This window comes from Vombatus ursinus, unplaced genomic scaffold (genome assembly GCF_900497805.2).
Source record: "Vombatus ursinus unplaced genomic scaffold, bare-nosed wombat genome assembly UNPS02014812.1, whole genome shotgun sequence".
In the NCBI taxonomy this organism is placed as follows: Eukaryota; Metazoa; Chordata; class Mammalia; order Diprotodontia; family Vombatidae; genus Vombatus; species Vombatus ursinus.
The window spans coordinates 79,746,387-79,771,155 of record NW_020954590.1 but is presented as its reverse complement, the minus strand read 5'-3'; the positions used below and the strand labels follow the sequence as shown (position 1 = coordinate 79,771,155).

The following is a 24,769-nucleotide window of genomic DNA, read 5'->3' as shown; positions in this document are numbered from 1 at the left end:
TAAGGCTCTGCTTTATAGAGGGCAGGTGGGTGGGGGAGAAAGAGATTTTCTTCCTCCTCCCTTCCCCCATTTAGCCATGTAGAATAGCAGACTAGCCCAGAGGAAATGTTCTAAATCTATACTTTTTAATAATCCATACACGCTTTATATGTTGTCAGTGTCAGATTGTATAAAGAGCCCCTACAATTAATTATGTTATAGAAAATGAAAGAAATATGACATCAGACTTGTAGTAAAAATTCCAAAAGACACTTCTTTAAAGCTTTTTTTTTTAAGTCTCTTTATGACTATATGATGATGGAAGGAAAAATTATAGGAAAGTAAAGAAAACCTTGTTTTCCTTTCCATGTTGTTCCAAAATGCATACAGGAACCTGACTATGAACTACATTTCTTTAATATTCTTTGGAGAGAAGCATGAGGTACATATCAGAAGATATGGGTGCCCAATCAGCATTTAGGCTGATTGTGTTGGGGGGAGATGGACTTGTGGGACTCCTAGCTAAGGAAACTCCTTCCACCACTGCAGATCAACACCTTTTCTGTAACTGAGTTTTAGAGTTGCCTGGAGCAACCAGAGTTGAAGGGACTGGCCTCGAGCTTCAAAGTCAGTGTGTATCACGTTTTGAGAGAGAGATATATATGCATGCTTGTGGTTGTCACACTTTTTTTTTTAAAACTATGGAAAAGGGGTAGAAGAAAATTTCTCATTATTTCTTTCAACTCTAAAAACTGAAAACTGTTTTAGAGTGAAAGATGTTCAATTTTTAAAATCTGTATAAAGAATTTACCTATTGGATGAGGTCCAGTGTGAATCATATGAAACAAGCAGTGAATTTTATGTACTGTACCTGAGATGAACACAATTTCCCTAGCATTTTAGGAATTAACTTTTCCATATGATGAAAAGACAAAATGGTTTCCTTCTCCTCCCAGGTGCTGTGACAAGTATATGGATGAATGAACAGTGCAGCAGCATTATTACAGGAGGGGAAGACAGACAAATCATGTTTTGGAAGCTGCAATATTAAAAGTGCCTTTTCTCCATTTGAATTTCAAACTGAACTCCCTTCAGAGCTAATGTATTTTTAAAACAAACTTTTTAAACAGACTGGTGAATGTGCAATGATAGCAGTTGGAAGTTCGACCAAATAGAAAGTTTATATAGTTTTAAAATAACTTTCTAAATCATGGTGACTTCATTAAAAGCCATTAATTACCATCTTTTAAGGTGGATAAAGGCCACAATTTAACTTACATGGTATTATTAGGGAGCAAAAGTTACAATCACTATAGGGAAGAATGATAATCTTCTCAACGGTCCAAAGGTCCGGTGAGCATTAGCCTTTAAAGCTGGCAAGGACGGTAGCTGTGAGACAACATGGTTTAGGGCACTGTGCCCAGGAAACATTACCCATTTTGAAGTTTTCTGTGAAATACGTGTTCTCTTTTCTGCTACATCGGAGTCCCCTTACCCTGCCAGCATTGCTACTTTTGTTTTAAAGGAGTGGCTCTTCCGTGTAAGTATGCTATACCCAGACTCTTAAGTAAGAACCTGGAGATACATAAACATAATCTTAATTAAAATGCAGTAAATTTACTATTTATAGGAATGGTTTGTATTTTCATCATGCCTGTCATCTCAACTTAAATGCTTGTCTTATCTTTTCTATGATGACATTAAAGTTATTTTTCTGTAAAGAATGAACCTTCTATTTGCAGTCATTTAGCAGACAAATTTAAACTTGATGGAAAGACTTTTATATGGAGTTTGATTGACTTGTAAACACAGAAGGCTATATTTTTATTCCAACACTACTGCTGCATAAAACACTTTAGGAACATTCTTTGGGGCCCACACTTCCTGCCCTTTTACAAATATTCTCAGTGGTGGTAAGCTATCCTTTCAGGGGGTATATAATTTTCTGGGGGGGCAGTTAGGTGACTCAATGGATAGAGGACCAGCCTTGAGTCACGAAGATCCAACTTCAAAATCAGCCTCGGATACTTACTAGTGGTATGACCCTGGGCAAGTCACTTAACCCTGTTTGCCTCAGTTTCCTCATCTGTAAAATGAATTGGAGCAGGAAATGGCAGACCAACTTCAGTGTGTGCTGAGAAAACCCCAAATCGGGTCATGAAGAGTCAGACATGACTGAAACAACAAGCAAGTAATTTTCTAGAGCAACAAAAGTTCATTTAATGTCATGTCTAAAAATAAGGTAGGTAGGAAACTTAATTGTGCTGGTTTTGGTCAGAAACAATGTGGGAACATTGACTGGTTTTCTAGTGTGGCATATATAGAGTCACTAAATGGAAATCCAGTGTTTTGAGTGATTGCAGTATCATTGGGATAGATGACTTCCTACTTTACATCTGTAATCCTGTGACATTTAGCCTCCTGTTGAAGGATAATACTCACTTGGGCAATTAAGTATATTAGGCAGGCTATCATGTAATCCCTCATTTCCTAAGCTGGGTCATTATCCTTTCTCTTTCCCATCTACCTTCACCTTATCTCCTCTCTGTTGTTTTTCTCTGGTCATAGCCAGGGCTTGCAGGTGTCCAAGAAAGGTGTAGGAGGGACTGGTAGCACATGCTGTCCATCCACAAGCATTTCCTGTCTAGGCCTACTGAGAAGATAGCAATCCTATCAGTCTAGTTGGAAGGCAGAGAGTAAAAGAATCTAATAAACTTCAGTGAACAGCATTGTAATATCCAGATTCACATGGTTTCCTCAACAGCAAAATGAAGTTGGAGGGAGGGTGGGAATAGAGACCATTAAGCTCCTTCTTGCTCAATACTGTAGTTAAGGAAATGTTGGCCATAGAAGTACAAATGATGGAAACCTTAAGAGTAGAAGAAATAACCATACCCATCATAGAAATTAAAAGAGAGAAAGTAAAGTCAGATACTGTCTGACATGTGTCTTAGATTTTAGAAAAGCAAGACTCCAAAAGGTTCAGAATAAAGGTAGATAGTAACTTTGGACAAATCCTAAACCTTTTTGAGCAAGTTCTGCGCCTCTAAAAATGAGAAGATTGGATTAAGTGACCTCTGATTGTGGTTAGTGAAGGAAGCTAGATAGAGTTGGAATCAGGAGTGGATAGACTTGGAATCAGGAACACCTGAGCTCAAACCCTGCTTCAGATGCTCAGCAGCCACGTGACACTGGCTAAGTCACTTAATCTTTCTCAAAAACACTTTTTTCCTCTATAAAATGGAGATAATAATAGCATCTATTCAGTTGTAATAAATAATATAGTATATGTGAAATGCTTTGCAAGCCTTGAAAGTACTGTATAAATGTTTGCTATTATGTCATAACATCCCTAAAATTATATAAAGGAAGTCATCCCAGGAGGGCTAGAAATCCATCAGATATAAAATTGAGAATTCCAGTGAGGAAAAAAAGGAGTTTAATGTGAATGTACAAAACAAGCTATATACAGGTTAAACAGGAGATAACAGAAGGTACTGGAACTAGGAGGGGTTGGGGAAGGCTTCCTGTTGAAGGTAGGATTTTAGTTGGAATTTAAAGGAAGCCAGGGAGGTCAGTAGTTGGAGCAGAGGAGAGAGTTCCAGGCATGGGGGCAGCCAGAGGAGCCAAGATGAAGTGTCTTGTTGGTGGAACAGCAAAGAGGCCAGTGTCACTTGAATCAAAGAGTACATGGCAGGAAATATGTAAGAAGACTGGAAAGGTAGGAGGGAAGGTAGGTTATGAAGAGCTTTGAATGCCAAACAGTATTTTGTATTTGCTTCTGGAGGCAATATGAAGCCACTGGAGTTTAAGGTGGGGGAGGGGGCAAGAAGAAAAGGGGAGGTGATATGATCAGACATGCATTTTAGGAAAATCACTTTAGTGGCTAAAAATGGAGGAGGGATTGGAGTAGAGACAGACTTGATGTAAGCAGACAATTGCAGTCGTCCAGGCATGAAGTTATGAGGGTCTGCACTATAGTGGTATTGTTAGAGGAGAGAAGGGGGCACATTCAAAAGATGTTGCAAAGCTGAAACCAATAGGCCTTGGCAACAGATTGGATTTGTGAGGCGAGAGACAGTGAGGAATCCAGGATAACCCCTATATTGAGAGCCTGAGGGGACTGGTAGGTTGGTGTTGCCCTCTACACTAAAAGGAAAGGTAAAAGGGAGGAAGGAAGAGTTTAGGGGGAAAGAATTCTGTTTTGGACGTATTGAATCTAAGATGTGTACTGGACATCCAGTTCAAGATATCTGAAAGGCAGTTGGAGATGTGAGATTGGAGGTCAGCAGAGAGTTTGGGGCAGGAAAGGTAGATTTGAGAATCATCAACATAGAGATGGTAATTAAATGCATGGAAGCTAAGATCAAGTGAAATAGCATAAAGGAGAAGAGAAGAGAGCCCAGGTTAGAGCCCTATGGAACACCTATGGTTCTCAGAGGATGTGATCTGGAGGAGAATCCAGCAAAGGAGACAGGAGCTATCAGATAAATAGGAAAAGAACTATGATAGAGTGGTGTCCTGAAAACTTAAGAGAAAACTATCAAGGAGAGAGTGATAAGAAATCATCTGCAAGGAAATCTTCGATTTTATAAAAACCAATTTCAGGTTGAAAGCCAGATCACAAGGGGATAAGAGAGGAGAGAAAGTGGAAACATCTACTGTAGATGGCCCTTTTGAGTTGCTACAATGTAGGGCAGAACTATAGTATGATAGCTGGGAGGGATGGATCAAGTGTGGTTTTTTTTTTTTTCAGGATAAAGGAAACAAAGCATGTTTATAGGCAGTAGAGAATGAGCTCATAGGGAGGGATCGAAAATAAGTGAAAATGGGGATAAAGGGAGCAGTCTGTTGGAGGAAACAAGATGTAATGGATTACTTGAATAAGTACAGGAATTAGCCTTGGTAAGAAGTAAAGCCACTTCATCATGTGAGACAAGGGTGAAGGAGAAGGTGGCAGGCAGAAGGCATCTGAGTAAAAGGAAATGAGCAAGAGGGGAGAAGAGGGAGTTCCAACTGAAAAATCCCATGGTCCTCAGGCTGCTGCAGCAAAGCCAATGTTAATGCCTCCTCCTCTTTAATGTCCTTTTGACTGATAAAATTATCAGTTTCTGATGTTGAGCTTTTGACAGTGCCAAGGACTTTGGTGGCAAGAACTTCCTTTTCTGGGTCTTAGTAGCTACAGCTGTGTCGCCTGCAGGAACAATCGCCAGGCTACATCTCCGCAGGGGGTGCTTCCCAAGGTGATGTCTGAAGGCACTGGGCTGGAAGCATTGCTATTCCCAAGGTTCAGAGGTATCCCCCTTAGGGATGGAGGGGAGATACTACTTAAGGTGGTGATGACGTTTTGACTTGCCGGGTACATCCTGCCTCCTGTCTCTCCCTCATAGTGCCCCATTGCTTACTTGGCCAGGTCTGGAGGCTGGTGGGGATGGCCAGTCCCTTCTCCCTAGGAGTTGCTTCCCCAGATGATGATGGCAAAGCTGCTAGGGAAGCAAGAATCCTAGTCTGAAAGATGCTGCCATGTCCAGGGCACCTGTCAGTGATGTTTGATCAGCAGTTGTTGCTGATGGCGATGAAAAAGGTGAGCCCCCTCTCCACAAGGATTTCTTCCCTCAGTGATGGCTTTTGGAGACTGGGCTAGGAGTTGTTTGTCCCAATGATGGATGGCCATGAAGGCTGGCTGAAAGTAGGAACGATGCCATACTCGTGCCTGGTCAAGTGTTGCTGGTGGTGAAGGGAAAGGCAGGTCCCCTCTTTAACAATGATTTCTCTTCTCATTGAACAAGGGAATTTAATAGACTCTCTCAACACTATCCTACTCAGACCACATCTGGAGTATTGTTAACTTCTGGGCATATTTTAAGAAAGATATTGAAAAGCTGAAGTACAGCTGGAAGACAATGGTTAAAGTCCATTGTATCTTTGCAAGGTTTTGTGCTTGGCTGAAGAAACTGAGAAAGTTTAATCCAAGATAGAATCAGGGATGTCGTAGGAAGGATTCTCAGTTAAGTGTGGGTTGGCTTAGAGGTCCTCTCCAACTCTGAGAATCTTAGTCATCTCAATTTTTGGACCTTCAAAAGGACAACAGCCCTCTGATAGCTTTGTAACTGAAATCTCTTTTCTTAATTCTGGTCATTTTACTTTTGCACTTTGTATGTTATAGTAGACACAGCACTGGATTTTCTAACCTCAGGTTAGCTTTGCAACTCTCGGCGAGTCACACAACTTCTCAACTTTCCTTTTCTGTAAAATGGAAATAGTAGTGCCTACCTTACAGGGCCATTTTCAGGATCAAAGTGCTTTGCAAACCTTAAAAGTGTTAAACATATATTAATCGTGGTACACTGCTAGAAAACTGAGAGCAGCAATCTCATGGTTATTTGATTACCTGTACCACAAGTTCAAGTCAATTAAAATGATTTTTCTATTAGAAAGCTTCCTATAGGCAATATTAAGTTCCAAAGTAGTTTGAATATTAAGTTTTAAAGTTTGCAAAGCACTTACCTGCTAAAAGGCTTATGAGACAGGCCGTACAAATAGTGTCTCCAATGCAGATGAGGAAAGGTTTTTGTCTTTTCTATTCCCACAGGTAGCAGGAGGAGTTAGGAGAGCTGGGTTTGAATTGGTTCCAAGTCCAGTGTCTTTCTAATGAAAACCATGAAATATCATGCTGCCTTATTAGAGTCTATAAAAATTTGCTATTAAAAGGTTAAAAGTACAAACATTCTAACTGGCCTTTTTTTTTTTTAATGGGAGCAGGGAAATGCTGAAGTTTAGAAGCTATATTAAAACTAAATTCTTGTCTTAAATTCAGACAAATGCATTCATTTATTAAGGGTGGGGAGAACAACTAAAGACTTTCCCAGTAAAGTTTCCTTGGTAATTAATTCTCAAGGAGCTTAAGCTTCAGAAGTGGCTTCAGTGTGTAATTCTGAGGATCTAATATGAAAGCATGAATGAAGCAAGATTCTTTTCCCTACCCTCAAATATTCTGAACTTTTTGCTCACTACTTAAAGATTAAAGTGAAAATAAATGATTTCCAGAAGACTTGCTGTTGAAAAAAATTTATATAAAAAAGATTTTTGTAACTTTTTTATAAAAAACTTTTTTAATAGTTTTAAAGTTTTAAATCTTTTTATAAAAGATGTTTAATAACTCATTGTCACAAAGGAAATGTTTGTATTAGAATGTATAAAAATCAATTCACTTCTTAGTAAAAACCAGTAAAATATGAAAATATTTGGGATTGCTCTTTATAGCTGAAATTAGTCACCCAGGATTAACTACATTGCAATAATACCATCAAGTGACTATCAAATGCAAAAGTATATAAAAGAGAGGAACTAATTCACCTAAGACATAGCCCAATACAAGACAAAACAGTACTGTTTCACAATTAAAACTGAAATGACACAAGTATTACTATACAGATATATAATGGATTTTTAAGACAGTAAACGGGGCATGTTAAGAGTTAATCAATTTATTTTATTTTTATTTCAGAACTTTCCTTTAACATGGTTAAGGCGACAATTGAAGCATTAATTATACATTATTAAAGTAAGATCATCACAATTTTGTGCAATTCTACATTTTGCCATTTGTAATGCTCATGTGGAATGAAACCAAGATTGTTTAATTGCATTTTTGTAAACAAAAGTGGAACTAGCAGAAAAGTTATTCTAAAGATACAATAGCAAAACTACACCAGAAGAAAAGAGGAACAATATTACTTTCTAGAATATCTAAAATACAGGTAATAACATTTTAAAAAATCTGTATCAGTTATCTTAACCATAATGGCTTATAGAAAGAGTAGTTTAACTACTGGAAACTTGATACCATGAATGTCAAAACTCTTGAAAGGTTCACATCTGTAAAACCAGTATAAGGCTACAAATACAATTTACAGCTTGAACACAAAACTGTGTCAAACAGTAATATTCCCAGCCATAATACAATACAAAGGCTCTCATGCAGCATATGCTTCTTGGCTCCCAGTAAGGTTTATGTGTCTAATACAGAAGATTCTGAGTAAACTGCCCAAGTTCAGCAGAGTTTCCATTATGTGAAAGATACAACTGCTTGAATTTTAAACTTCTGGGATAGCGTGATCCATTAGATTTTTCATAACACTTGATGCCATCCTGTAAGAGTGACATTTATATATTATATATACATTTCAAAGCACCAAAAAACTTCTAATTTAATTCCTAACACCTACTGAGTCAAAAGGTAGGGACTATCTTTTTACTGTAGAAGCTAAGAAATTAAAGCCTCAAGCTTTGGTCAAGCTTTCCTACAGTGGAAAAGAGTTAGCAAATGATTTATTAAGAAATTTATATTTGTCTCTCATATCCTTGGGATTACATACTAAATCTGCCTGGTTAATGGTTTTTAGAGTCTTGGATTTTCACTTCCTCAAGGACCTTTAACTGTAACATCAGACACAGAACTGCCTGCCTGAACTAATCTTTGTTGTTATTCAATCACGTCTGACTCTTTGTGACCCTGTGGACCACAGCACACCAATATCTCCCATGGGGTTTTCTAGGCAAAGATATTGGAGTTGTTAGCAAAAGTGACTTACCCAGGGTCACAACAGCTAGTAAGTGTCTGAAGCCCAATTTGAACTCAGGGTTTCCTAATTCCAGGCTCAGCAGCTGCCTTGGATTATTCTTATTTCCTAATCGTGCCTGTTACTGAGTACTTTTCTTTGCAATTTCAAGAAATATAATAAAAATGTGACCCTACTCAATACAGTCCTGAAAACGATGTAAGGTTTTTTCTTCCACAAGACCTAAATTATTCAGTGATCCAATTAGTTTGTACATAAAAGGGGGAAAAAATAGGTCCAATCTTGGCCAATAACAACCAAAAGTAAAACTGCTGCCAGGACAGCAGTTAGTAAAACTTTCTAAAGTACTTTTTTCATAGAACTTGTCTTCAAAAGAAGTTTTTAATATTCCTGACATACCTATCATTTTTTTTTTTAAATAAAAAGTGATCCCAAAATTAAGAGTTACAAATTACAAAGACAGAACAGTCAGGGGAAAAACAGGACAACCAATGCTTTGAAGCTAGTTTTTTGAGATGCTGAATGGGCTCTGATCCCACATAATCTCCCCACTACTGACTCCCCCCCTTCTCATGGCCCCATACAGTTTCTTCAGGAGAGTTCAGCTCTTCCAGCATTTCACTTATCTTTGAAGTTACAAGAAGTTAAGGGTCTACGCCTTACATCAGAGCCAATGTTCCTTATCATCAACTAAGTCAAGGATGCACGAGTACATTTCACACTGCCCAAGAGCAGCAGAAATAAGTAAAGCTTCCTTTTAACATCTTCCTTTGCTCCACTTTTTTTCTACATGGTTGTCCACAAGGGCTAAAAAGAAGACAGCCCTTTCCTGCAGTCAGCATTTCCATTCCCTGTCCCTCCAAGCCAAACCTCAACCCAAATCTAGCTTTTAATTGCTTAACTCTTCAGCAGCATATATAATATGGGCAACAGGCTATCTTTTTCTAATGGGGGACTGGGATGAAGAGAAGGATCAAATAAGAGGGAAAAGAATGCAACAAGAACAAAATTCTTATACAGGTAACCCCATCTTAATTGATTTCTTAAAGAGAATAATACGAGATTTGATCAATTCTGACCTTTAAAATACATGAAATTATAATGTATTGTTTGCCTTTATAAGAACCATAATTTTTTTTTCAGCTGAAGAATGAAGAACTTGCCTTTTGATTATGTGTTCAAAGATGAAAGCAGGCATGATTGTAATGGTAACTACGGTCCCAGATGTTGAAAGTATGTCTGCAACTTGAGAGTCCTATTAAAAGAACACAAAAGGAAATTGAATTGAGGCTCAACTGAAATGAAATCACAAGTGACTACAAAGTTCTCTTCCTTCTCTTCATGGGAATGACATGTCCTTTAAAAATCTGAGGCTCCAATGTCAATTTTCATCGCCATCCCTTGTACCTGGCAGAGGGTCTCTTACATGTATGTGTTTAATGTTTGTTAAACTGAATTAATGTTGATAATACAGTACCTGACACCGTGCATTTGATTGTTAGCAAACTGATTTATACAGAATCACATAAGATAGTTAATTTCTTAAAAAACAGTAAGATCACAATTTGCTTGCATTTGCAAACTATTAAGATTATTATCATCAAAGCCCCTGAGACATTTAGACATTCTAACATACACCAAAGACTTGGAAGTTTAGAGTTTCTAAATTTAAACTTGGCTTTTCAAAGTTAACTATTAATAATAGTAATAATAACTGTTAATAATCATTCAACAATCATTGCTTATATCAATTTCCTATCTAACAGGAAGAATAAAAATTATAAAACCAATTTCCTGATACAGGGCTTCTGACCAAATAAAACCAAAATAGGATATCTAAACTACAAAATTTTACCAGCATTGGCCTGTTCTCTAGAACCAATAAAAGCTATTCATTCAGAAGAACATAAAAATTTTTTTGAAATAAAAACTAGTAAAGAAAAGGCATATGTCACATTACCTTCAGGCCAATTACATTCTGACCGTTGATTTCACAAATGTTGTGCTCAGTAAGAAGACCATTTCTTGCTGCAGAACTGTCTTTTACTATAGAGGTTATTTTTCCATTTTTAAAAATGAATCCAACATGTCCTGTACTATCCTTATGCATGGTAATAGTTCGTTCAAATGGTCTGTGAAAACATTTTCAGGGGAAAAATCTTATTAGTATATATTTAACCTTGAGACAAATTTCTGGTCTATAGCATTGTCTAATAATTATCATTGAAAAATCTAAAAAAGAATGAACCATCAACTTCTAGTATTTTAAATGTGTTCAACTTAACAGCTAGTTTTGATAGTTTCACTAAGAATGTTGGCTCTAACAAAGACATTTAAAAAGCACACCACTGTAATTGATTTTTGAAACTAAAGGTGTGAAAATCTAAGAGAAGCTTTTCCAATATGCTTTTCTCTCTCAGAACCCATGAAGTATGTGCTCTGAACAGAAAGAACACTTTTAATAAAGTGATCTTTTTTTTAGAACTTCAGTACTTCTTGGGGAAAAAAAAGGGTAAGGCAGAAGAAGCATTAAGTGCCTACTTTATGCCAGGCATTGTGCTAAATATTTCATCTGATCCTCACAACAACGCTGGGAAGCAGATGCTGTTATTCCCATTTTACAGTTGAGGAAACTCAGGCAGGCAGCAGTCAAGTAACTTGGCCAGGGTCATACCTACTAAGTTGTCTTAGATTTTAATTCAGATATTCCTGACTCCAGGCCCACCATTTGCTGTGTCAGCAAGCTGCCTCTAGGTATCTAACTTTATTTTTTCTAAACAATTGTTAAGCAGAGATGAGAATATTCCTCAAAAATATTTTAAAGTAGTGTTAATTTTAATGTCCTGGCTCCTTTCCCTCTTCCAACCTCCTCAGAAAAGTTTTTGTAGCAACAAAATCTCTCAGCACTTTAAAACATGAGCAAACCAGCCTTTTAAAAGTAAGGCATATACCTATAATGGTGGCAATAAGGCAAAGGAGCCTCTGTTACTTTTTGAAGCAGCTAAAGGGTAAAAATTTCTCTTTATCCACTCAAAAAAGACATCTTGGTATATATGGTCTACAATCAAAGGCAACAGTTGTTTAAAATGTTGATGCAAGTGACTTCAAGGAAGAGACAGTTTCCAAAGCATCTTACAGTTGTCCTATATCACAGCCTCTTTAAGATCACTGGACTCAATGCCAGAAGACCTGGATTTGAACCCTATATTCAGGCACTAGCTAAAACTCTCATAGCAAAGTTAAACATAAATAGGATAGATAATAAAAATAATTTAAGATGTGATTAAAAATTTACATGACAGTACAATCAGATTAATTCAATTATCACTAATTCAAAATCTGGGAAAATTTAGACATAGCCTGGATTGACCAGCCTTAGTTAAGAGGGGCCTCAGGAAATCAAGTTGATAAATCACCTCATTCTGGCACAGTAGGAAATGGAATTCAGAAAGGTTGAATGACTCAAACTCAACACAGCCCAAACTGGACGGACCCATCCCTCTTCTAAACTTCTGTCAAAGGCACAACCATTTTTTCCAGACTTTATCTTTAACTGCTTGGCATTATCCTCAACTCCTCATTCCCTCATCCCACATTTCCAATTAGCTGCCACAACTTGCTATTTCTACCTTCACATCTCTCATCTAATCCTTCTTTCTAATCATATAGCCACCATCTTAGTTCAGGCCCTTATCACCTACCACCCAGAGAGCATCAGTGTTCCAACTGGTCTCCCTGCCTCAAAATTCTCCCTCTACTTTAATCCATCCTACACACTTGCTGCTACTGATCTTACTTAAATGCATATTTGATCATGTCACCTACTCAGTAAACCCCAATGGCTTCTCATTGCCCCTAGAATACAATGTAAACTTTTTTTTTTTGGTAAAGCCCTTCACAACCTTGCCTCAACCTATCTTTCTAGACTCACCATACATTATTTCCTGTCCTGCATTCTAGAATCCAGCTAAACTGGTCTCTATTCCTTACATACATCTGGTCTTTTTGCACTAGATTCAATCTCATGCCTGGAATACACTAGGTGGCAGAGTGGATAGAGCTCTGGCCTTGGAGTCAGGAGGACCTGAGTTCAAATCCTGCCTCAAACACTTGACATTTACTAGCTATGTGACCCTGAGCAAGTCACTTAACTCTGATTGCCTCACTCAAAAAAAGGCCCTGTCAGCCCTGGCACCGCACCACCTAGCTGCCTTCACCTCTGGCTCAGATAATCCCTCTCTTCAAGATGATGCACAAGTACCATCTTCTCCAGGAAGGCTATACTGATCCCCTAACCTGCTAGTGAATGCCCTCCTCAAACTACTTGGTATTTATCCTTTTTATATTTCTTTTGTCCCTGCTGTCTCTCAAGTCAGAAGGTAGGCTCCTTCTAAGTAAGTACTGCTTCATGTATATATTGTATTCCCAATATACATCCTTAATTAATATTTACTGATTAAGGTTGTAAAGCCACTAATGAAATTGAGGTCACATGACTTGACTAAGAGGTGAACCTTTTCTTGGTACAAATCAGAAGCACAGAAGTAATAAGAGGAATGAAGAAAAACACATTACATCCTATAGAGGGTACAAGACAGAGGAGCCATGGCTAGATTGCAATTCAAAAAAAAGGCTTGGGGCTTTTAGTGGACTGCAAGAACAGTAAGTTAGTGTGACATGGAAGCCAAAAAAAGCTACTGAGACCTTACTGTAATAAGGGAGGTACAGCTTCCAGAAGAGGGAAGTCACATTCCTATTGTATTTGGCCCTCATTAGTTCTCATCTATACAGATGTAGTATTATTGTGTTCAGTTTGTAATGTCGGTTTACGAAGGGCACGGAGAAGCTGGAAAATAAAGGGGTGAGCAAAAATGAAGGGCCTCAAATCCACTTCATTAGAATCAGCCAAAAGAACTAAGCATGGTAGGCCTGACCCTGAAGCTTCAAATCATGGGAAATGGGTGGAAGTTGCCAAAAGGCAAATTTAAATCAAATGTCAAAATTCCTTTCATATATGGACTGGGCCACATGGCTGCTGAGGTCCCTTTCTCCAACTCTTGAATTCTCTGATTCTGTGGAGTCTGAGACTCGAGGAACTAACTTGGACCACAGGAGGCAGGCAGAACAAAAACAGCTCTTTAGTTCAGAAATAGAAAGTGCCAGAGAGAGAGTTATGATTCTCAGCTAGAAAAGACATTATTAGTACATGGGGTTTCAGCTGGAGAAGCAAAGGGATCTGCATCTGCCAGGAATGTCACTTAATACCTTTCTGGGCCTTATGTTCCCCATCTATACAATGGACAATAATATTTCTATACCTTATTTAACAGGGTTGTTGTGAGACTCAATTTAAATAATTTGTGTAAAAGCAATTTACAAATTATAAGGTATTATACAGTCAGTTAAGAATTACTATTAAAGTTCAATAGAGTATCAGAGTTTGAATCTAAGGGTCAGAGCACACATAAATATCAAGATTAAGTCTAAAGTCACCTCTCCCTTTGCCTTCCCTTACAACACCCTCCTCTTCATCCACACCATTATTTCCAATCCCTTGACCCCTCAGTTCTCTCCCAGACCATCTTGCAGTAGCCACTCTCTCCTCCTCTCTCTTAATCCCTTGGTGAACAAATTCAATTCTGCACTATCCTCCTCTCTTGAATCCCTTGCCCTCTTAACATATTACTGAATATACCTAGGCAAGCCTCAAACCTTGGATCACTCCCACCATTCACTGCCTTCACTCCTACACAGGTACTGCTGAACAAAGAGGAGAAAATCACAATTACTCTGACTGGATCCTCTACAAATCTATGTCACACAACCTCAATTGGGCGAGAGTAATCCTACTATACCCTCCCTTATCAGCTCACTATCCCACTCTCCACAGAGGCTCTTTCCAAACCTTTTCATCCCTCCTCCACCCTCCCCGCCTTCTTGGTGAGAACTTGCCTCATATTTTATAGAAAGAAATTGAGACCATTCACCACGAATTCCTTCTCCTCTCCTCCTTGTCTCCTATCACTCAGGTGCCTTCTGCTACTCTTTCCTCCTTCACCTATTTCAAAAGACAAAGTGGCCTTACTCCTTACCAGGCTAATCTCTCTTCCTGTTCAAGAGACTCCATTCCATCCCAGCTCCTCCCACAAACTGCCCCTCTATCATCCTCACTCTTTTATTTATTCCCAATCTCTTCCTCTCTACTGGCTTATTTCCTATAGTAGATAAATGTGCCCATGTCTCTCCCATCTTAAAAAAACCCATCACTTGATCCTTCCATCCCTGTTAACTATCTTCCTACTTCTCCTGTCCTTTGCAGCTAAACTCCTCAAAAAGGTTGTCTATGACAAGTGCCTCCACTTTCTCTCCTCTCACTCTCTTCTTAACGTCTTACAATCTGGCTTCTTACTAGAAGTATTCATTGTTATTCCACAGAAAGTGCTCTCTCCAAAATTACTAATGATCTCTTAGCTGCCAAATCCTCATTCTCAGTCCTCATTCTCCTTGACCTCTCTGCAGCCTTTGACTCTATTGATCACTTTCTCCTCCTTGTTTTTCGGACATCGCCCTCTCCTGGTTCTCATCCTCTCTCTCTGACTGCTTCTTCACCTCCTTTACTGCATCCTCCCTCTTCCATATCACACTAAGTGTAGATGTCTCTCAGGGTTCTGTCCTTGGCTCTCTTCTCTTCTCCCTCTACCATTTGCCTTGGTGATCTCATCAGCTCCCAAGGATTCAATTACCATCTCTATGCTGATGATTCTCAAATCTATCCTGCTCCAACTCCTCTGCTGCTCTCCAATCTCACATCTTCAACAGCCTTTCAGATATATTGAACTGGATGTCCTATAAGCATCTTGAATTCAACATGTCCAAAATTGGACTGATTATATTTCACACCAACCCCTCCCCCTCTTTCCAAACTTCCCTATTGCTGTTAAGCAACCATCATCCTCCCAGTTACCAGGCTCACAACCTAGGTATGTTAACCCTGACTCCTCACTGTCTCTCATCCTTCCTCTCCCATATCCAATCTGTTGCCAGGGCGTGTAGATTTTATTTTTGCAATATCTCTCAAATACACCCCTTTGTCTCTGACATGCCACTACCCTGGTATGGACCCTCACCTCCTCACACCTCATTACACCTGTTGACTGGTGTACCTGCCACAAGCTTTTTCCTACTCCAGTCCATCTTCTGCTTAAGGCACCAACCAAAATGATTTTCTTAAAAGACAGGTCCAACCATGTCATCCCCCCCCCCCACTAAACACACACACACACCCCCACACCCACACACACCCTTTCCAATTTTCTTGCACCTCACACTCTCCTCCCATTCCCCAAATCCCATGTACTCTTCCATCCTCAGTTGTAGCCACTTTCATTGGCTCTCCCCTACAACAAGAATGTTCACTCCCTTCTACTCCACATCCTGGCTCCCTTCAATTCTCAGCTAAAATCCCACCATCTACAGGAAACTTTCCCCAATTCCTCCTAATTCCAGTGCCTTCCCTCTATTATAATTATCTCTTATTTTGTATATAGCTTGCTCTGTATATATTGTTTGCATGTGATTCCCCCGCATTAGATTGTAAGTTCCTTGAGGGCTGGGGCTGTCTTTTGCCTCTTTTTGTATCCTTAGTGCTTAGCACAGTGCCTGGCACATAGCAGGTACTTAATAAATGCTTACTGACTGGATGACTAAAAACAGATTCTATAATTACCCCTGCAAGCAAAAGTTAGTTTTGCATTATGTGTATCTCAAAGTAAAAAACTTTAATTCTTGGGAAAAAAAATCCAGAATAACCATAACTTCCAACTAGTTCCTACTGTTGTATTATAGACACATCTTTAAATTATATCTAGAGCAAAAGTAGAAATGGCATTGTAGAGGCACTTAGATATAGTGATGGGCCTGAAGCCAGAATGCCTAAGTTCAATTCTGGCCTGAGACATTTAGTAGCTGTGTGATACTGGGCAAATCACTCAACCTCTTTCTGCTTCAGTATCCTCAACTGTTAAATGGGAATAATAACATCTACCTCACAGGGTTGTCATGAGAATCAAATGTGATAAATAGTGTAAAGTACTTAGTACAGTCCTTGGAACATCGTAGGCACTAAATACTTATTTCTTTCTTATCCCTCCCCTTCCTTCCCCTGTTATCACATGATATAAAAATACTATATGCCACAGACTTAAAATCGAATTTGTTCTACCTACCATTTTTTTATTTAGTGGCAGCACAGATTTAGCAGAACAATACCATTAAGAGAAGAAGTAAAATGAAATGGAAAACTTTAGGAAATCTTGCAAAAAAATTCACTAAACGAGAGAAACTAGAGCCAAACAATGACATTAATTATTAAAAGGAAATTATGCTCACAAAATCTTGAGAGGATAAGGGGAAGAATGTGAAACCTATTTAGCATTTAAACGTATATTTCTAACTTACTGATTTCTAATATCTTACCTGTCCCGAATAGTCATTGTAATCTTCTCTCCAAAAGCCTGTTTGAGTACTTTATGAGCTTTATCAGAGCTCCACCCTGCACAATTTTCACCATTAATCTGAAGAACTTGGTCCCCAAATCTCAGACCAACCAGAGATGCTGGAGAGTTGGCCTGGACTAGTTGAACAAATACACCCTAAATGCATGAAAAAGAAAGGTTAGAAATACTTTATAAACAAATAGCAAGCAACATGGCAAATTATTCTCAGAAAAGGAAAAAAACTTAGAAGTAATTCAAGGATACACCACCAGAAAGCAGAATTCTGAGAGCTAGGTCATAAGACCCTTCTTCAAAGCATGACTTGAGTATGCTCTGAACTTCTATTTATATCTATAGATTCCAACAATACTGGGGGGAAGAGAAGCAATATAAATTCAAGTTCTTATGAGGCTGAAAGGTTATATTTTATGGACCGAACAGGTATTAACACTCTGTGTGTGTGTGTGTGCATTTTCTTTATTTGAAAAGGAAAAGAAAGACAATTTTGGAAATTTCCTTTGCAATTTGGGGCCTAGAATCCTAAATCTGAGGCATATAGCTATGCATTCATCTCCCTAACTCTCAATATATCTAATCAAGTAAGATTAGGGTTATAAAGAATTCAAAAATGAGTAAAGTCCCTTTACCAGTTCTTGTCCAGAGGGATATAATCCATTTCTTTCTTACCAAGATCAAATAAGTATGAGTGCCTTAATTACAGTAACAATAAAAGCCTATGAAAGTGTGAGCGTGTGTGTGTGTGTGTGTGTGTGTTCTCCAAGAATGAGTGGAGCTATGGAGCTAGGTTCAGTGAACCTGAGGTTACTTATAACTGATGATGTTTTTTTCAGCCAAGAAAGTCAGGAATAGCATTTGCCCAAGATTACCTATTGAGGTAAAAACTGACTCAGGATTCAAACACAGGTATTCTGACTCCCAAGTCCATTGTTTTTCTCCTATTCCATATGTTGTTTCACCATCCTAGAAAATCTGCTTCAAATCCCACCTCTGATCCATTTAAGCTTGCTCTGTAAGATTATAAATTGCAGAAAAATGCCATCCTGCTTTGGTATAGCATTTTCTCACCTCAAGATGCCCTATATTTATGAAATCACAGGTCCAGTCCCTATACCTAGACTCTACCATAGCCTGCATCCAGAATTTGAGATATATGGCCAGAAATAAACACACAACACCAAATAACACTAAATGTGTTGTTTGAATATAAACATTTTAATTTTAGCATGATTCTAAAATGGCTTTCAGAACAGTTAGACCTATTCACAGCTCCAAACAGTGCATTAATGTTCCCATCTTTCCATAACCATTCCAAAACTGACCATTCCCATGGTTTGTCATCTTTGCCAATTTGTTTGGTATGAGGTGAAACTTCAAGGATGTTTTGACTTACACTTATTGGTTTATTTGAAGCATTTTTCTTGCAAAGACAACCCAACCACCTTCTACACGCACAACTGGTTCCATTCTATCCCATTTTCCGCCAGCTCCTCTATCATCCTTACTCTCTCATTTATCTTCAATCTGTCTACTAACTGCTTCCTTACTGAATATAAACATATCCATGTGTGCTCCAGCCTCAAAAAACCCTCACTTGATCCATCCATCCCAGATAACTATCATCTTCTATCCCTCCTGTGTTTTCTGGCTAAAGAAGGCCATCTACAAATAGGTACCTCCACTTCCATATGAACATTTGGAGTGGAGATGTCTCTAAATCTTTGCATCTCACATTTCTTTTGAGCTACTGCAATTCCGCTTTGCTCATGCGCCTTCTTTGATGTGGGTATACCATGCTAGGTGATTCTGTGCCAGTGTTTCCCATGTCTCACAATCAATTCCAAAGTTATTCAGATAGACCTTGAGAGTGTCCTTCTATCACTTCTTCTGACCTCTGAGGGAGCACTTGCCTTATGTATTGTGTATGTTCTCTGTAAAATAGCCTTTTAGGCAAACATACATTTGATATTCAAACAACATGGCCAGCCCATCAGAGTTGATAGGTTACTATGGCCAAAGAATTCATCCCCTAGTGACCAGCCTATTGGCTGATACTTATCTAGGCAGGTTCTCAGAAATTAAACAGTATGTCACTGGGACTATAGTCAGAAACTATGTTTACTAGCCCAACCTTCAAGAGAAGCATGGGGAACCTCCATGTCACAATGAGGCAGAAAAATAAGTATGGAAAAATTTATACCTCTAAAGAAGGAAAAAGAAAAATCAAATACTCACATTGTCTATTGACTTAAGTCGAAGGCCAATTTTTCCATGTTCATCTTTACACAAAATGACTTCCCGGATTCCTTGTTTAATTTCTGCTCTTCGAATTCCAGCATCATTACCAGTTATAGGAGCCACCATATAATTCACAGCAGAAGGCCTGGCCACCAATTGCTGCTAAAAGCGGATAATGTTATATTTAGAAAAGCTTTTTTATACATATTTAAAACAAAAATTTATAGTCATGTGCATACTCTTAAAGATAACATTTTTAAACAGGTTTTTCTACTAAAATATCTTGTCTCTTAATAAAACTAAATATACCTTTCTCATAATGGGACCTTGTTCCATAATTATATCCTCCATCTCTACCATTTTAATGTCTGTCTCTCTCATAGTTACTTCCTTTGTACTTTTTGCATTTTATGCATGTAGTCAATCCACCTCCAGTATCTCTTGGTAGAACTGATGGGTTATGCAAACCAGATGCACAGGTTAAAAAAAAAAAAAGGCTTGTGTACAAGAAAAGTTGCTGAAGCTTCAATTTTATCAATAACCTTTTTGCATATTTCCATCTATTATTAGACTCTAATGGCCCATAATATGTAAAAGAGAAGAAACTGGACTCTTTACCTATCCTGAAATAACAACCTGCTACCTTCAAGCAGACTTTTCACAGAAAGGTAATAAAATCACGCTGTGTAAAAAACTGATTATAAAAATGATTAACTCTATAATGAAAGCAGAAGCTCAGCTACTCATTTTGTTAAATTCAACAAACATTTATTAAGCATCTCTGAGCAGAACACAATGGCAGACATTAAGAGTTACACAAAATTTAAACAAGACACAATCTCCACCCTGATGGAACTTTCTATTAGGGAGATAAATAAAACATAAATATGCAATACTATGTAAGATTGTGATAAATGCAAAACAGGCATGTTGAAAAATGCTATGTGAAGTCAGACGAAGGAAAGATCAGGTCATACTGGCAAGTAATCAGTGAAAGCTTCATGTAGGAAGTACCATTTGAGTTGGCCTTGGAGAAAATGGAGGTCACAGCATGTTTAAAGAGTAGAATTTGGTATTGGATGAGAAAGTAAGTGGAAAGCCAATACAATATAACCAAATAAGGGAATTTCAGAGTTCTTGAACAGGGAGGTGATACATTTGTCAGTAATGGCAAGCTCAAGAGTAAAAGATTAAAGTGAAGGCAAGTTTGTTGCCTGCCTGATGGAAGGAACCTGCATTTGTCTTACCTCTTAGAAATCTGCATAAGACATTAGGAGAATAAACATCTCAAACACCTGACCCATAACAGTTAAATGAATAATTCTAGTCTCTCTATGTTTAATGACATTTTGATTAGGCAGGGCTCTTCTGGTACTGATTTGTCAGGTAGCCTAATAAGGAAGCAATTCTAAATTCAACTCAGGCAAGATCACTTGGTCATCAGTCTCCTAAACATTGAAATATCTGGAGAGGGTTAGGGGAAAATGTAGAAAGAATTATACAAAATGAATATTATATATAAGTTAAGATACAGTATTTTGCAGAAATAATAGTTCAAATGGACTTTTCCTCCAAATGCTATAAAACACACAAGTTTTACCCTGGGCATGTGCAAATACTAAACTGTAATGAATAAGAATTGGAATGTAGTATGGATATCCGTGTACAGGCTAGATTGTGAATAAAAGGACATAGGTTCCAGTCCTAGATCTCGTCACTCCCTTTGGACCCGAGGTCCAAGTCCAACTCTAATAATACTGTTGATTCTAAAACTATCAGAGATATAATGTGTATACATTAATTACATAAAGGTACAGTTACACATTAACTATATGCTAAGTACAATTTATGAAATTGTAAATTACTTCTACTTTACATACCCCCTGAGATGTTGCTCCAGGAACCAGGGCCATGTTGGTACATATTTCTTCTTCATTTAAACTCAGGCCCATGTACTGAGAGAGTTCGGGATATAGTTTAGGATAGAGACCTAAGAAAAAGAAACTAAGTAACTTAAGGTAGAAAATTACAGGAATAGAAACACAACTTACAGTTTATATATATATACATGAGCTTCTACTTTACTCAATAATGTTCAACTTTAAACAGGATAAGCAAAGCAGTCATTTGTTAAGATAGCTTCCCTATGCTCCCTACCTATATAGTGTCAGAGACGGGAGATTTTGATAGGAGTAACTCACATTTGGGGAAAAAAACAACACAAAAGACAAAGGGATGAGACGTGCTACAGAAAATGAAATAGGAGACTGCTGCTCCATATTTAAGAATTTTTAGAAAGGATTTTTCCTTGATACTTACCAAAGCATTTCACAACCTTACTTCCTATATTTGCAATTACTTTAAATAAATAAATCTATTGGTCGAGATTTGTACTTCTACTTTTGCGAGGAATTCACTGGTATGGAAACTCCTCCCACCAATGTAGATCTGCAACTACATGTTCAGTGGACCAGCAACTCCAGTAAATATACAATTGCTTAGATCTTATTTTTATATTACAATTAAGTTCAATAAGGTAGAGTAAACTGAGTCAGCATTCTGCTGAACATGTTTTAATCAATGATTTTTAAAAACTTTATTTTTCGATCAGCAAAATCTGCCTTCTCATCCTACAACCTGCCCCCCCCAAAATGCCAAGAATTAAAGAAAAATCCAATTACATAGTCAATCAAAACAAATCTCCACATTAGCTATGTACCCCCCAAAAATGTCTTATTCTGTACTTTGAGTCCTTCCCCTCCCTATCAGAAGGCAGCATGTTTAATCATTACTCCTCTGGAATCATACTCATTATACTGAGATCCTAATTCTTTCAAAACTGTTTGCCTTTACCATACTGCAATAAAAATTGTTCTCTTGGGTTCATTTATTTCACTAGGCATCAGATCATTCAAATGCAAGTCTTCTCAAGTTTCGCTAAAATCATCCCTTCACCACTTCTTAGAACACAATGGTATTTCAACAATTTATCCATCACAAATTATTTGCCCATTCCCCAATTAGGCATCCCCTTAGATTCCCAGTCTATGCCATCTCAAAAAAGCTATTAATATTTTTGTACAACATTAGAGTTTTGTTAGAACCCTTCCTTTCTGTCTTCTCTCATTCCTCCTCCCCCTTTTCTCCCCTTTCTTTCCTATTTCCCTGCTGAATGAAGTGTATCTCTGTACCCAACTTCATATATGTGTATTCTTCCTTTCTTTAACAAATTTAGAAGAGAGAGGGATTCAAGTGTACGCTGTTCCCACATTCTCTCCTCCCTGTGTATTTCTCTTCCTCTCTTTCCATTCTTTTTTAAAGATAATCAAGATATCCCTTTGACCCAGCAATACCACTTCTAGGGCTGTATCCCAAAGAGATCATACAAATGGGAAAAGGACCCACATGTACAAAAATATTTATAGCAGCTCTTTTTGTGGTGGCAAAGAATTGGAAATTGAAGGGATGCCCATCAGTTGGGGAATGGCTGAACAAGTTGTGGTATATGAATGTAATGGAATACTACTGTGCAAAAAAAAAAAAAAAAAAATGATGAGCAAGTAGACTTCAGAAAAACCTGGAAAGACTTATATGAACTGATGCTGAGTGCAGTGAGAAGAACCAAGAGAACGCTGTACACAGTAACAGCCACACTGTGCAATGACTAATTTTGATAGATTCCTCTCTTCTTAGTAATGGAAGGATCCAAAACAACTCCAAAGGGCTCATGATAGAAAATGCTGTCCACATCCAGAAAAAGAACTATGGAGTCTGATGAATATCAAGGAGTATTATCTGCTCTCTCTTTATTTTCTTTTTTGTTTCTTTTTTCTCATGGTTTCTCCCATTGGTTCTAATTCTTCTTTACAACACGACTAATGTGAAAATAGGCTCAGTATGAATGTATATGTAGGGCCTATATCAAAGTATGTGCCGTCTTGGAGTAGAAGGAGGAGATATGGGGAGAAAATTTGGAACTCAAAATCTTATGGAAGTGAATGTTGAAAACTAAAAATAAATTTAAAAAAAAATCATTAAGACATAACAGAACTCCCAGGCCTTTTCTACTAAGATTACCTCTGACCACTGATGATGCTAGCACTCAGAGAGGAAATATATACATCAACTTATACCAGCATAAAACTATTTATCCTTGTTTAGTCAAACAGCATTATGCATTCCTGTTTAACTATTTATGCTTCTCTTAACTGCTGTTTTTGATCTTCAAAAGTTTTCGTGTAATTCTGGCCTTTACATCAGGAATGCTTAGAAGCACTCTATTTCATTAAAGATCCATTTTTTCTGCTGCAGTATTATACTCAAGTTTTGCTGGGTAAGTTATTCTTGGATATAAGCCCTTGTCCTTTGCTTTCTGGAACATCATATGCAAAGTTCTCCCCTCCTTATAGTGGTGGCTGCTAAATCACGTGAGATCCTGATTGTGGTTCTTGGTATCTGAATTCTTTCCTTTTGGTTTTCTGTAGCATTTTTTTTTTTCTTTCACCGAGAAGCTCTGGGTCTTGGCTATGATGTTTGTGGGAGCTTTTATTTGGGGATTTTTTCCAAGAGGTTACCAGTGGATTCTTTCTGTTTCCACTTTGGCCTCTGGTTCTGAGAGATTCGGACAGTTTTCTTGCGTGCTTGGGCCAGGTTTTGTACTTCTTGTGCCAAGGTGTTAATTCACTTTCCAATTCTTTCTTCCGCAGCTCATTTCTTTTTATTTTTTTCCTCACACACCTTCATTTCATTTATAAGAACATTTTTTCATTGAAAAAAAAAAAAAAACCTCTTAGTTCATCTCCACTAGGAATTCTAGTTTAGCTTGTGTCCAAGTTGTGTTTTTTTTCCCTAAGGTAAGGCATTGTTATTAAATATTATAGATATTTTGAAGTTATCTTCTGTGTTTGTATCCTGAGCATCTCTTCCACTATAAGAGCGCATTAGAGTAGGTTTTTTTTTTTGTTTGTTTGTTTGCCCATTCTTTCCATCTGCTTCCCTGCCCCTGGACTTCCTTTATGTTACATCTAGGTTCTGCCATGCTTCTCAAAGGAAGGTCTAGGCAGGCCAGTTCTGATGCTGTTTTCTTGAGGTATTGAGTGTTGTGGTATTCTAGGATCTCAGGAACAGTCTAGGAACCTGCAAACTTTTAGTGTTCCCAAAATGATATGATCCAACGCAAAGTCTGTTTGCTGCATCCCTTGTTTTGAGCTCTTCCAAGTTCTTAACCTGTTTTGGTTTGATCAATAGTAGAATGATGCTATACTCAGCCCCTTTAAGCCAGCTGAGAAGCCCTGCTGGTTCAAAGTGACTTACAGGTTCCTCTGGAATTCCAGCCCTGACTATTCTTCTGCAGGCTGGGCTAGATGTTGAAACTGAGATCCTACTCTGTTCCTCGGGGGTCTGGGCCAACCACTGCTACTTGCTTCTGAATTTCCTCCTTCTTCTTTTCACCACCCA

At 38.0% G+C, this 24,769-nt stretch overlaps 2 protein-coding genes across 6 annotated transcripts in view; one reads left to right on the top strand and one right to left on the bottom strand.

Moving 5' to 3' along the window:
- The window catches only part of LOC114054070 (protein FAN), a 66,574-nt gene extending 64,880 nt beyond the window's left edge, over nucleotides 1-1,694 (top strand). For all 3 annotated transcript variants that reach the window (XM_027877155.1, XM_027877153.1, XM_027877154.1), the window contains one exon: nucleotides 936-1,694. In XM_027877155.1, coding sequence (XP_027732956.1) covers nucleotides 936-1,030 — 95 coding nt within the window. In that variant the 3' untranslated portion in view covers nucleotides 1,031-1,694. The remainder of the gene's footprint in view (nucleotides 1-935) is intronic.
- Nucleotides 1,695-7,999: 6,305 nt separating this feature from the next.
- Nucleotides 8,000-24,769, bottom strand: part of LOC114054165 (syntenin-1) — a 36,078-nt gene continuing 19,308 nt past the window's right edge. For 2 of the 3 annotated variants that reach the window (XM_027877323.1, XM_027877324.1), the window contains exons 4-9: nucleotides 21,193-21,302; nucleotides 19,310-19,474; nucleotides 17,037-17,212; nucleotides 10,522-10,693; nucleotides 9,725-9,816; nucleotides 8,000-8,130 (exon numbers count right to left, since the gene is read on the bottom strand). In XM_027877323.1, coding sequence (XP_027733124.1) covers nucleotides 8,076-8,130; nucleotides 9,725-9,816; nucleotides 10,522-10,693; nucleotides 17,037-17,212; nucleotides 19,310-19,474; nucleotides 21,193-21,302 — 770 coding nt within the window. In that variant the 3' untranslated portion in view covers nucleotides 8,000-8,075. The remainder of the gene's footprint in view (nucleotides 8,131-9,724; nucleotides 9,817-10,521; nucleotides 10,694-17,036; nucleotides 17,213-19,309; nucleotides 19,475-21,192; nucleotides 21,303-24,769) is intronic. The other variant, XM_027877325.1, reaches the window with a different exon arrangement.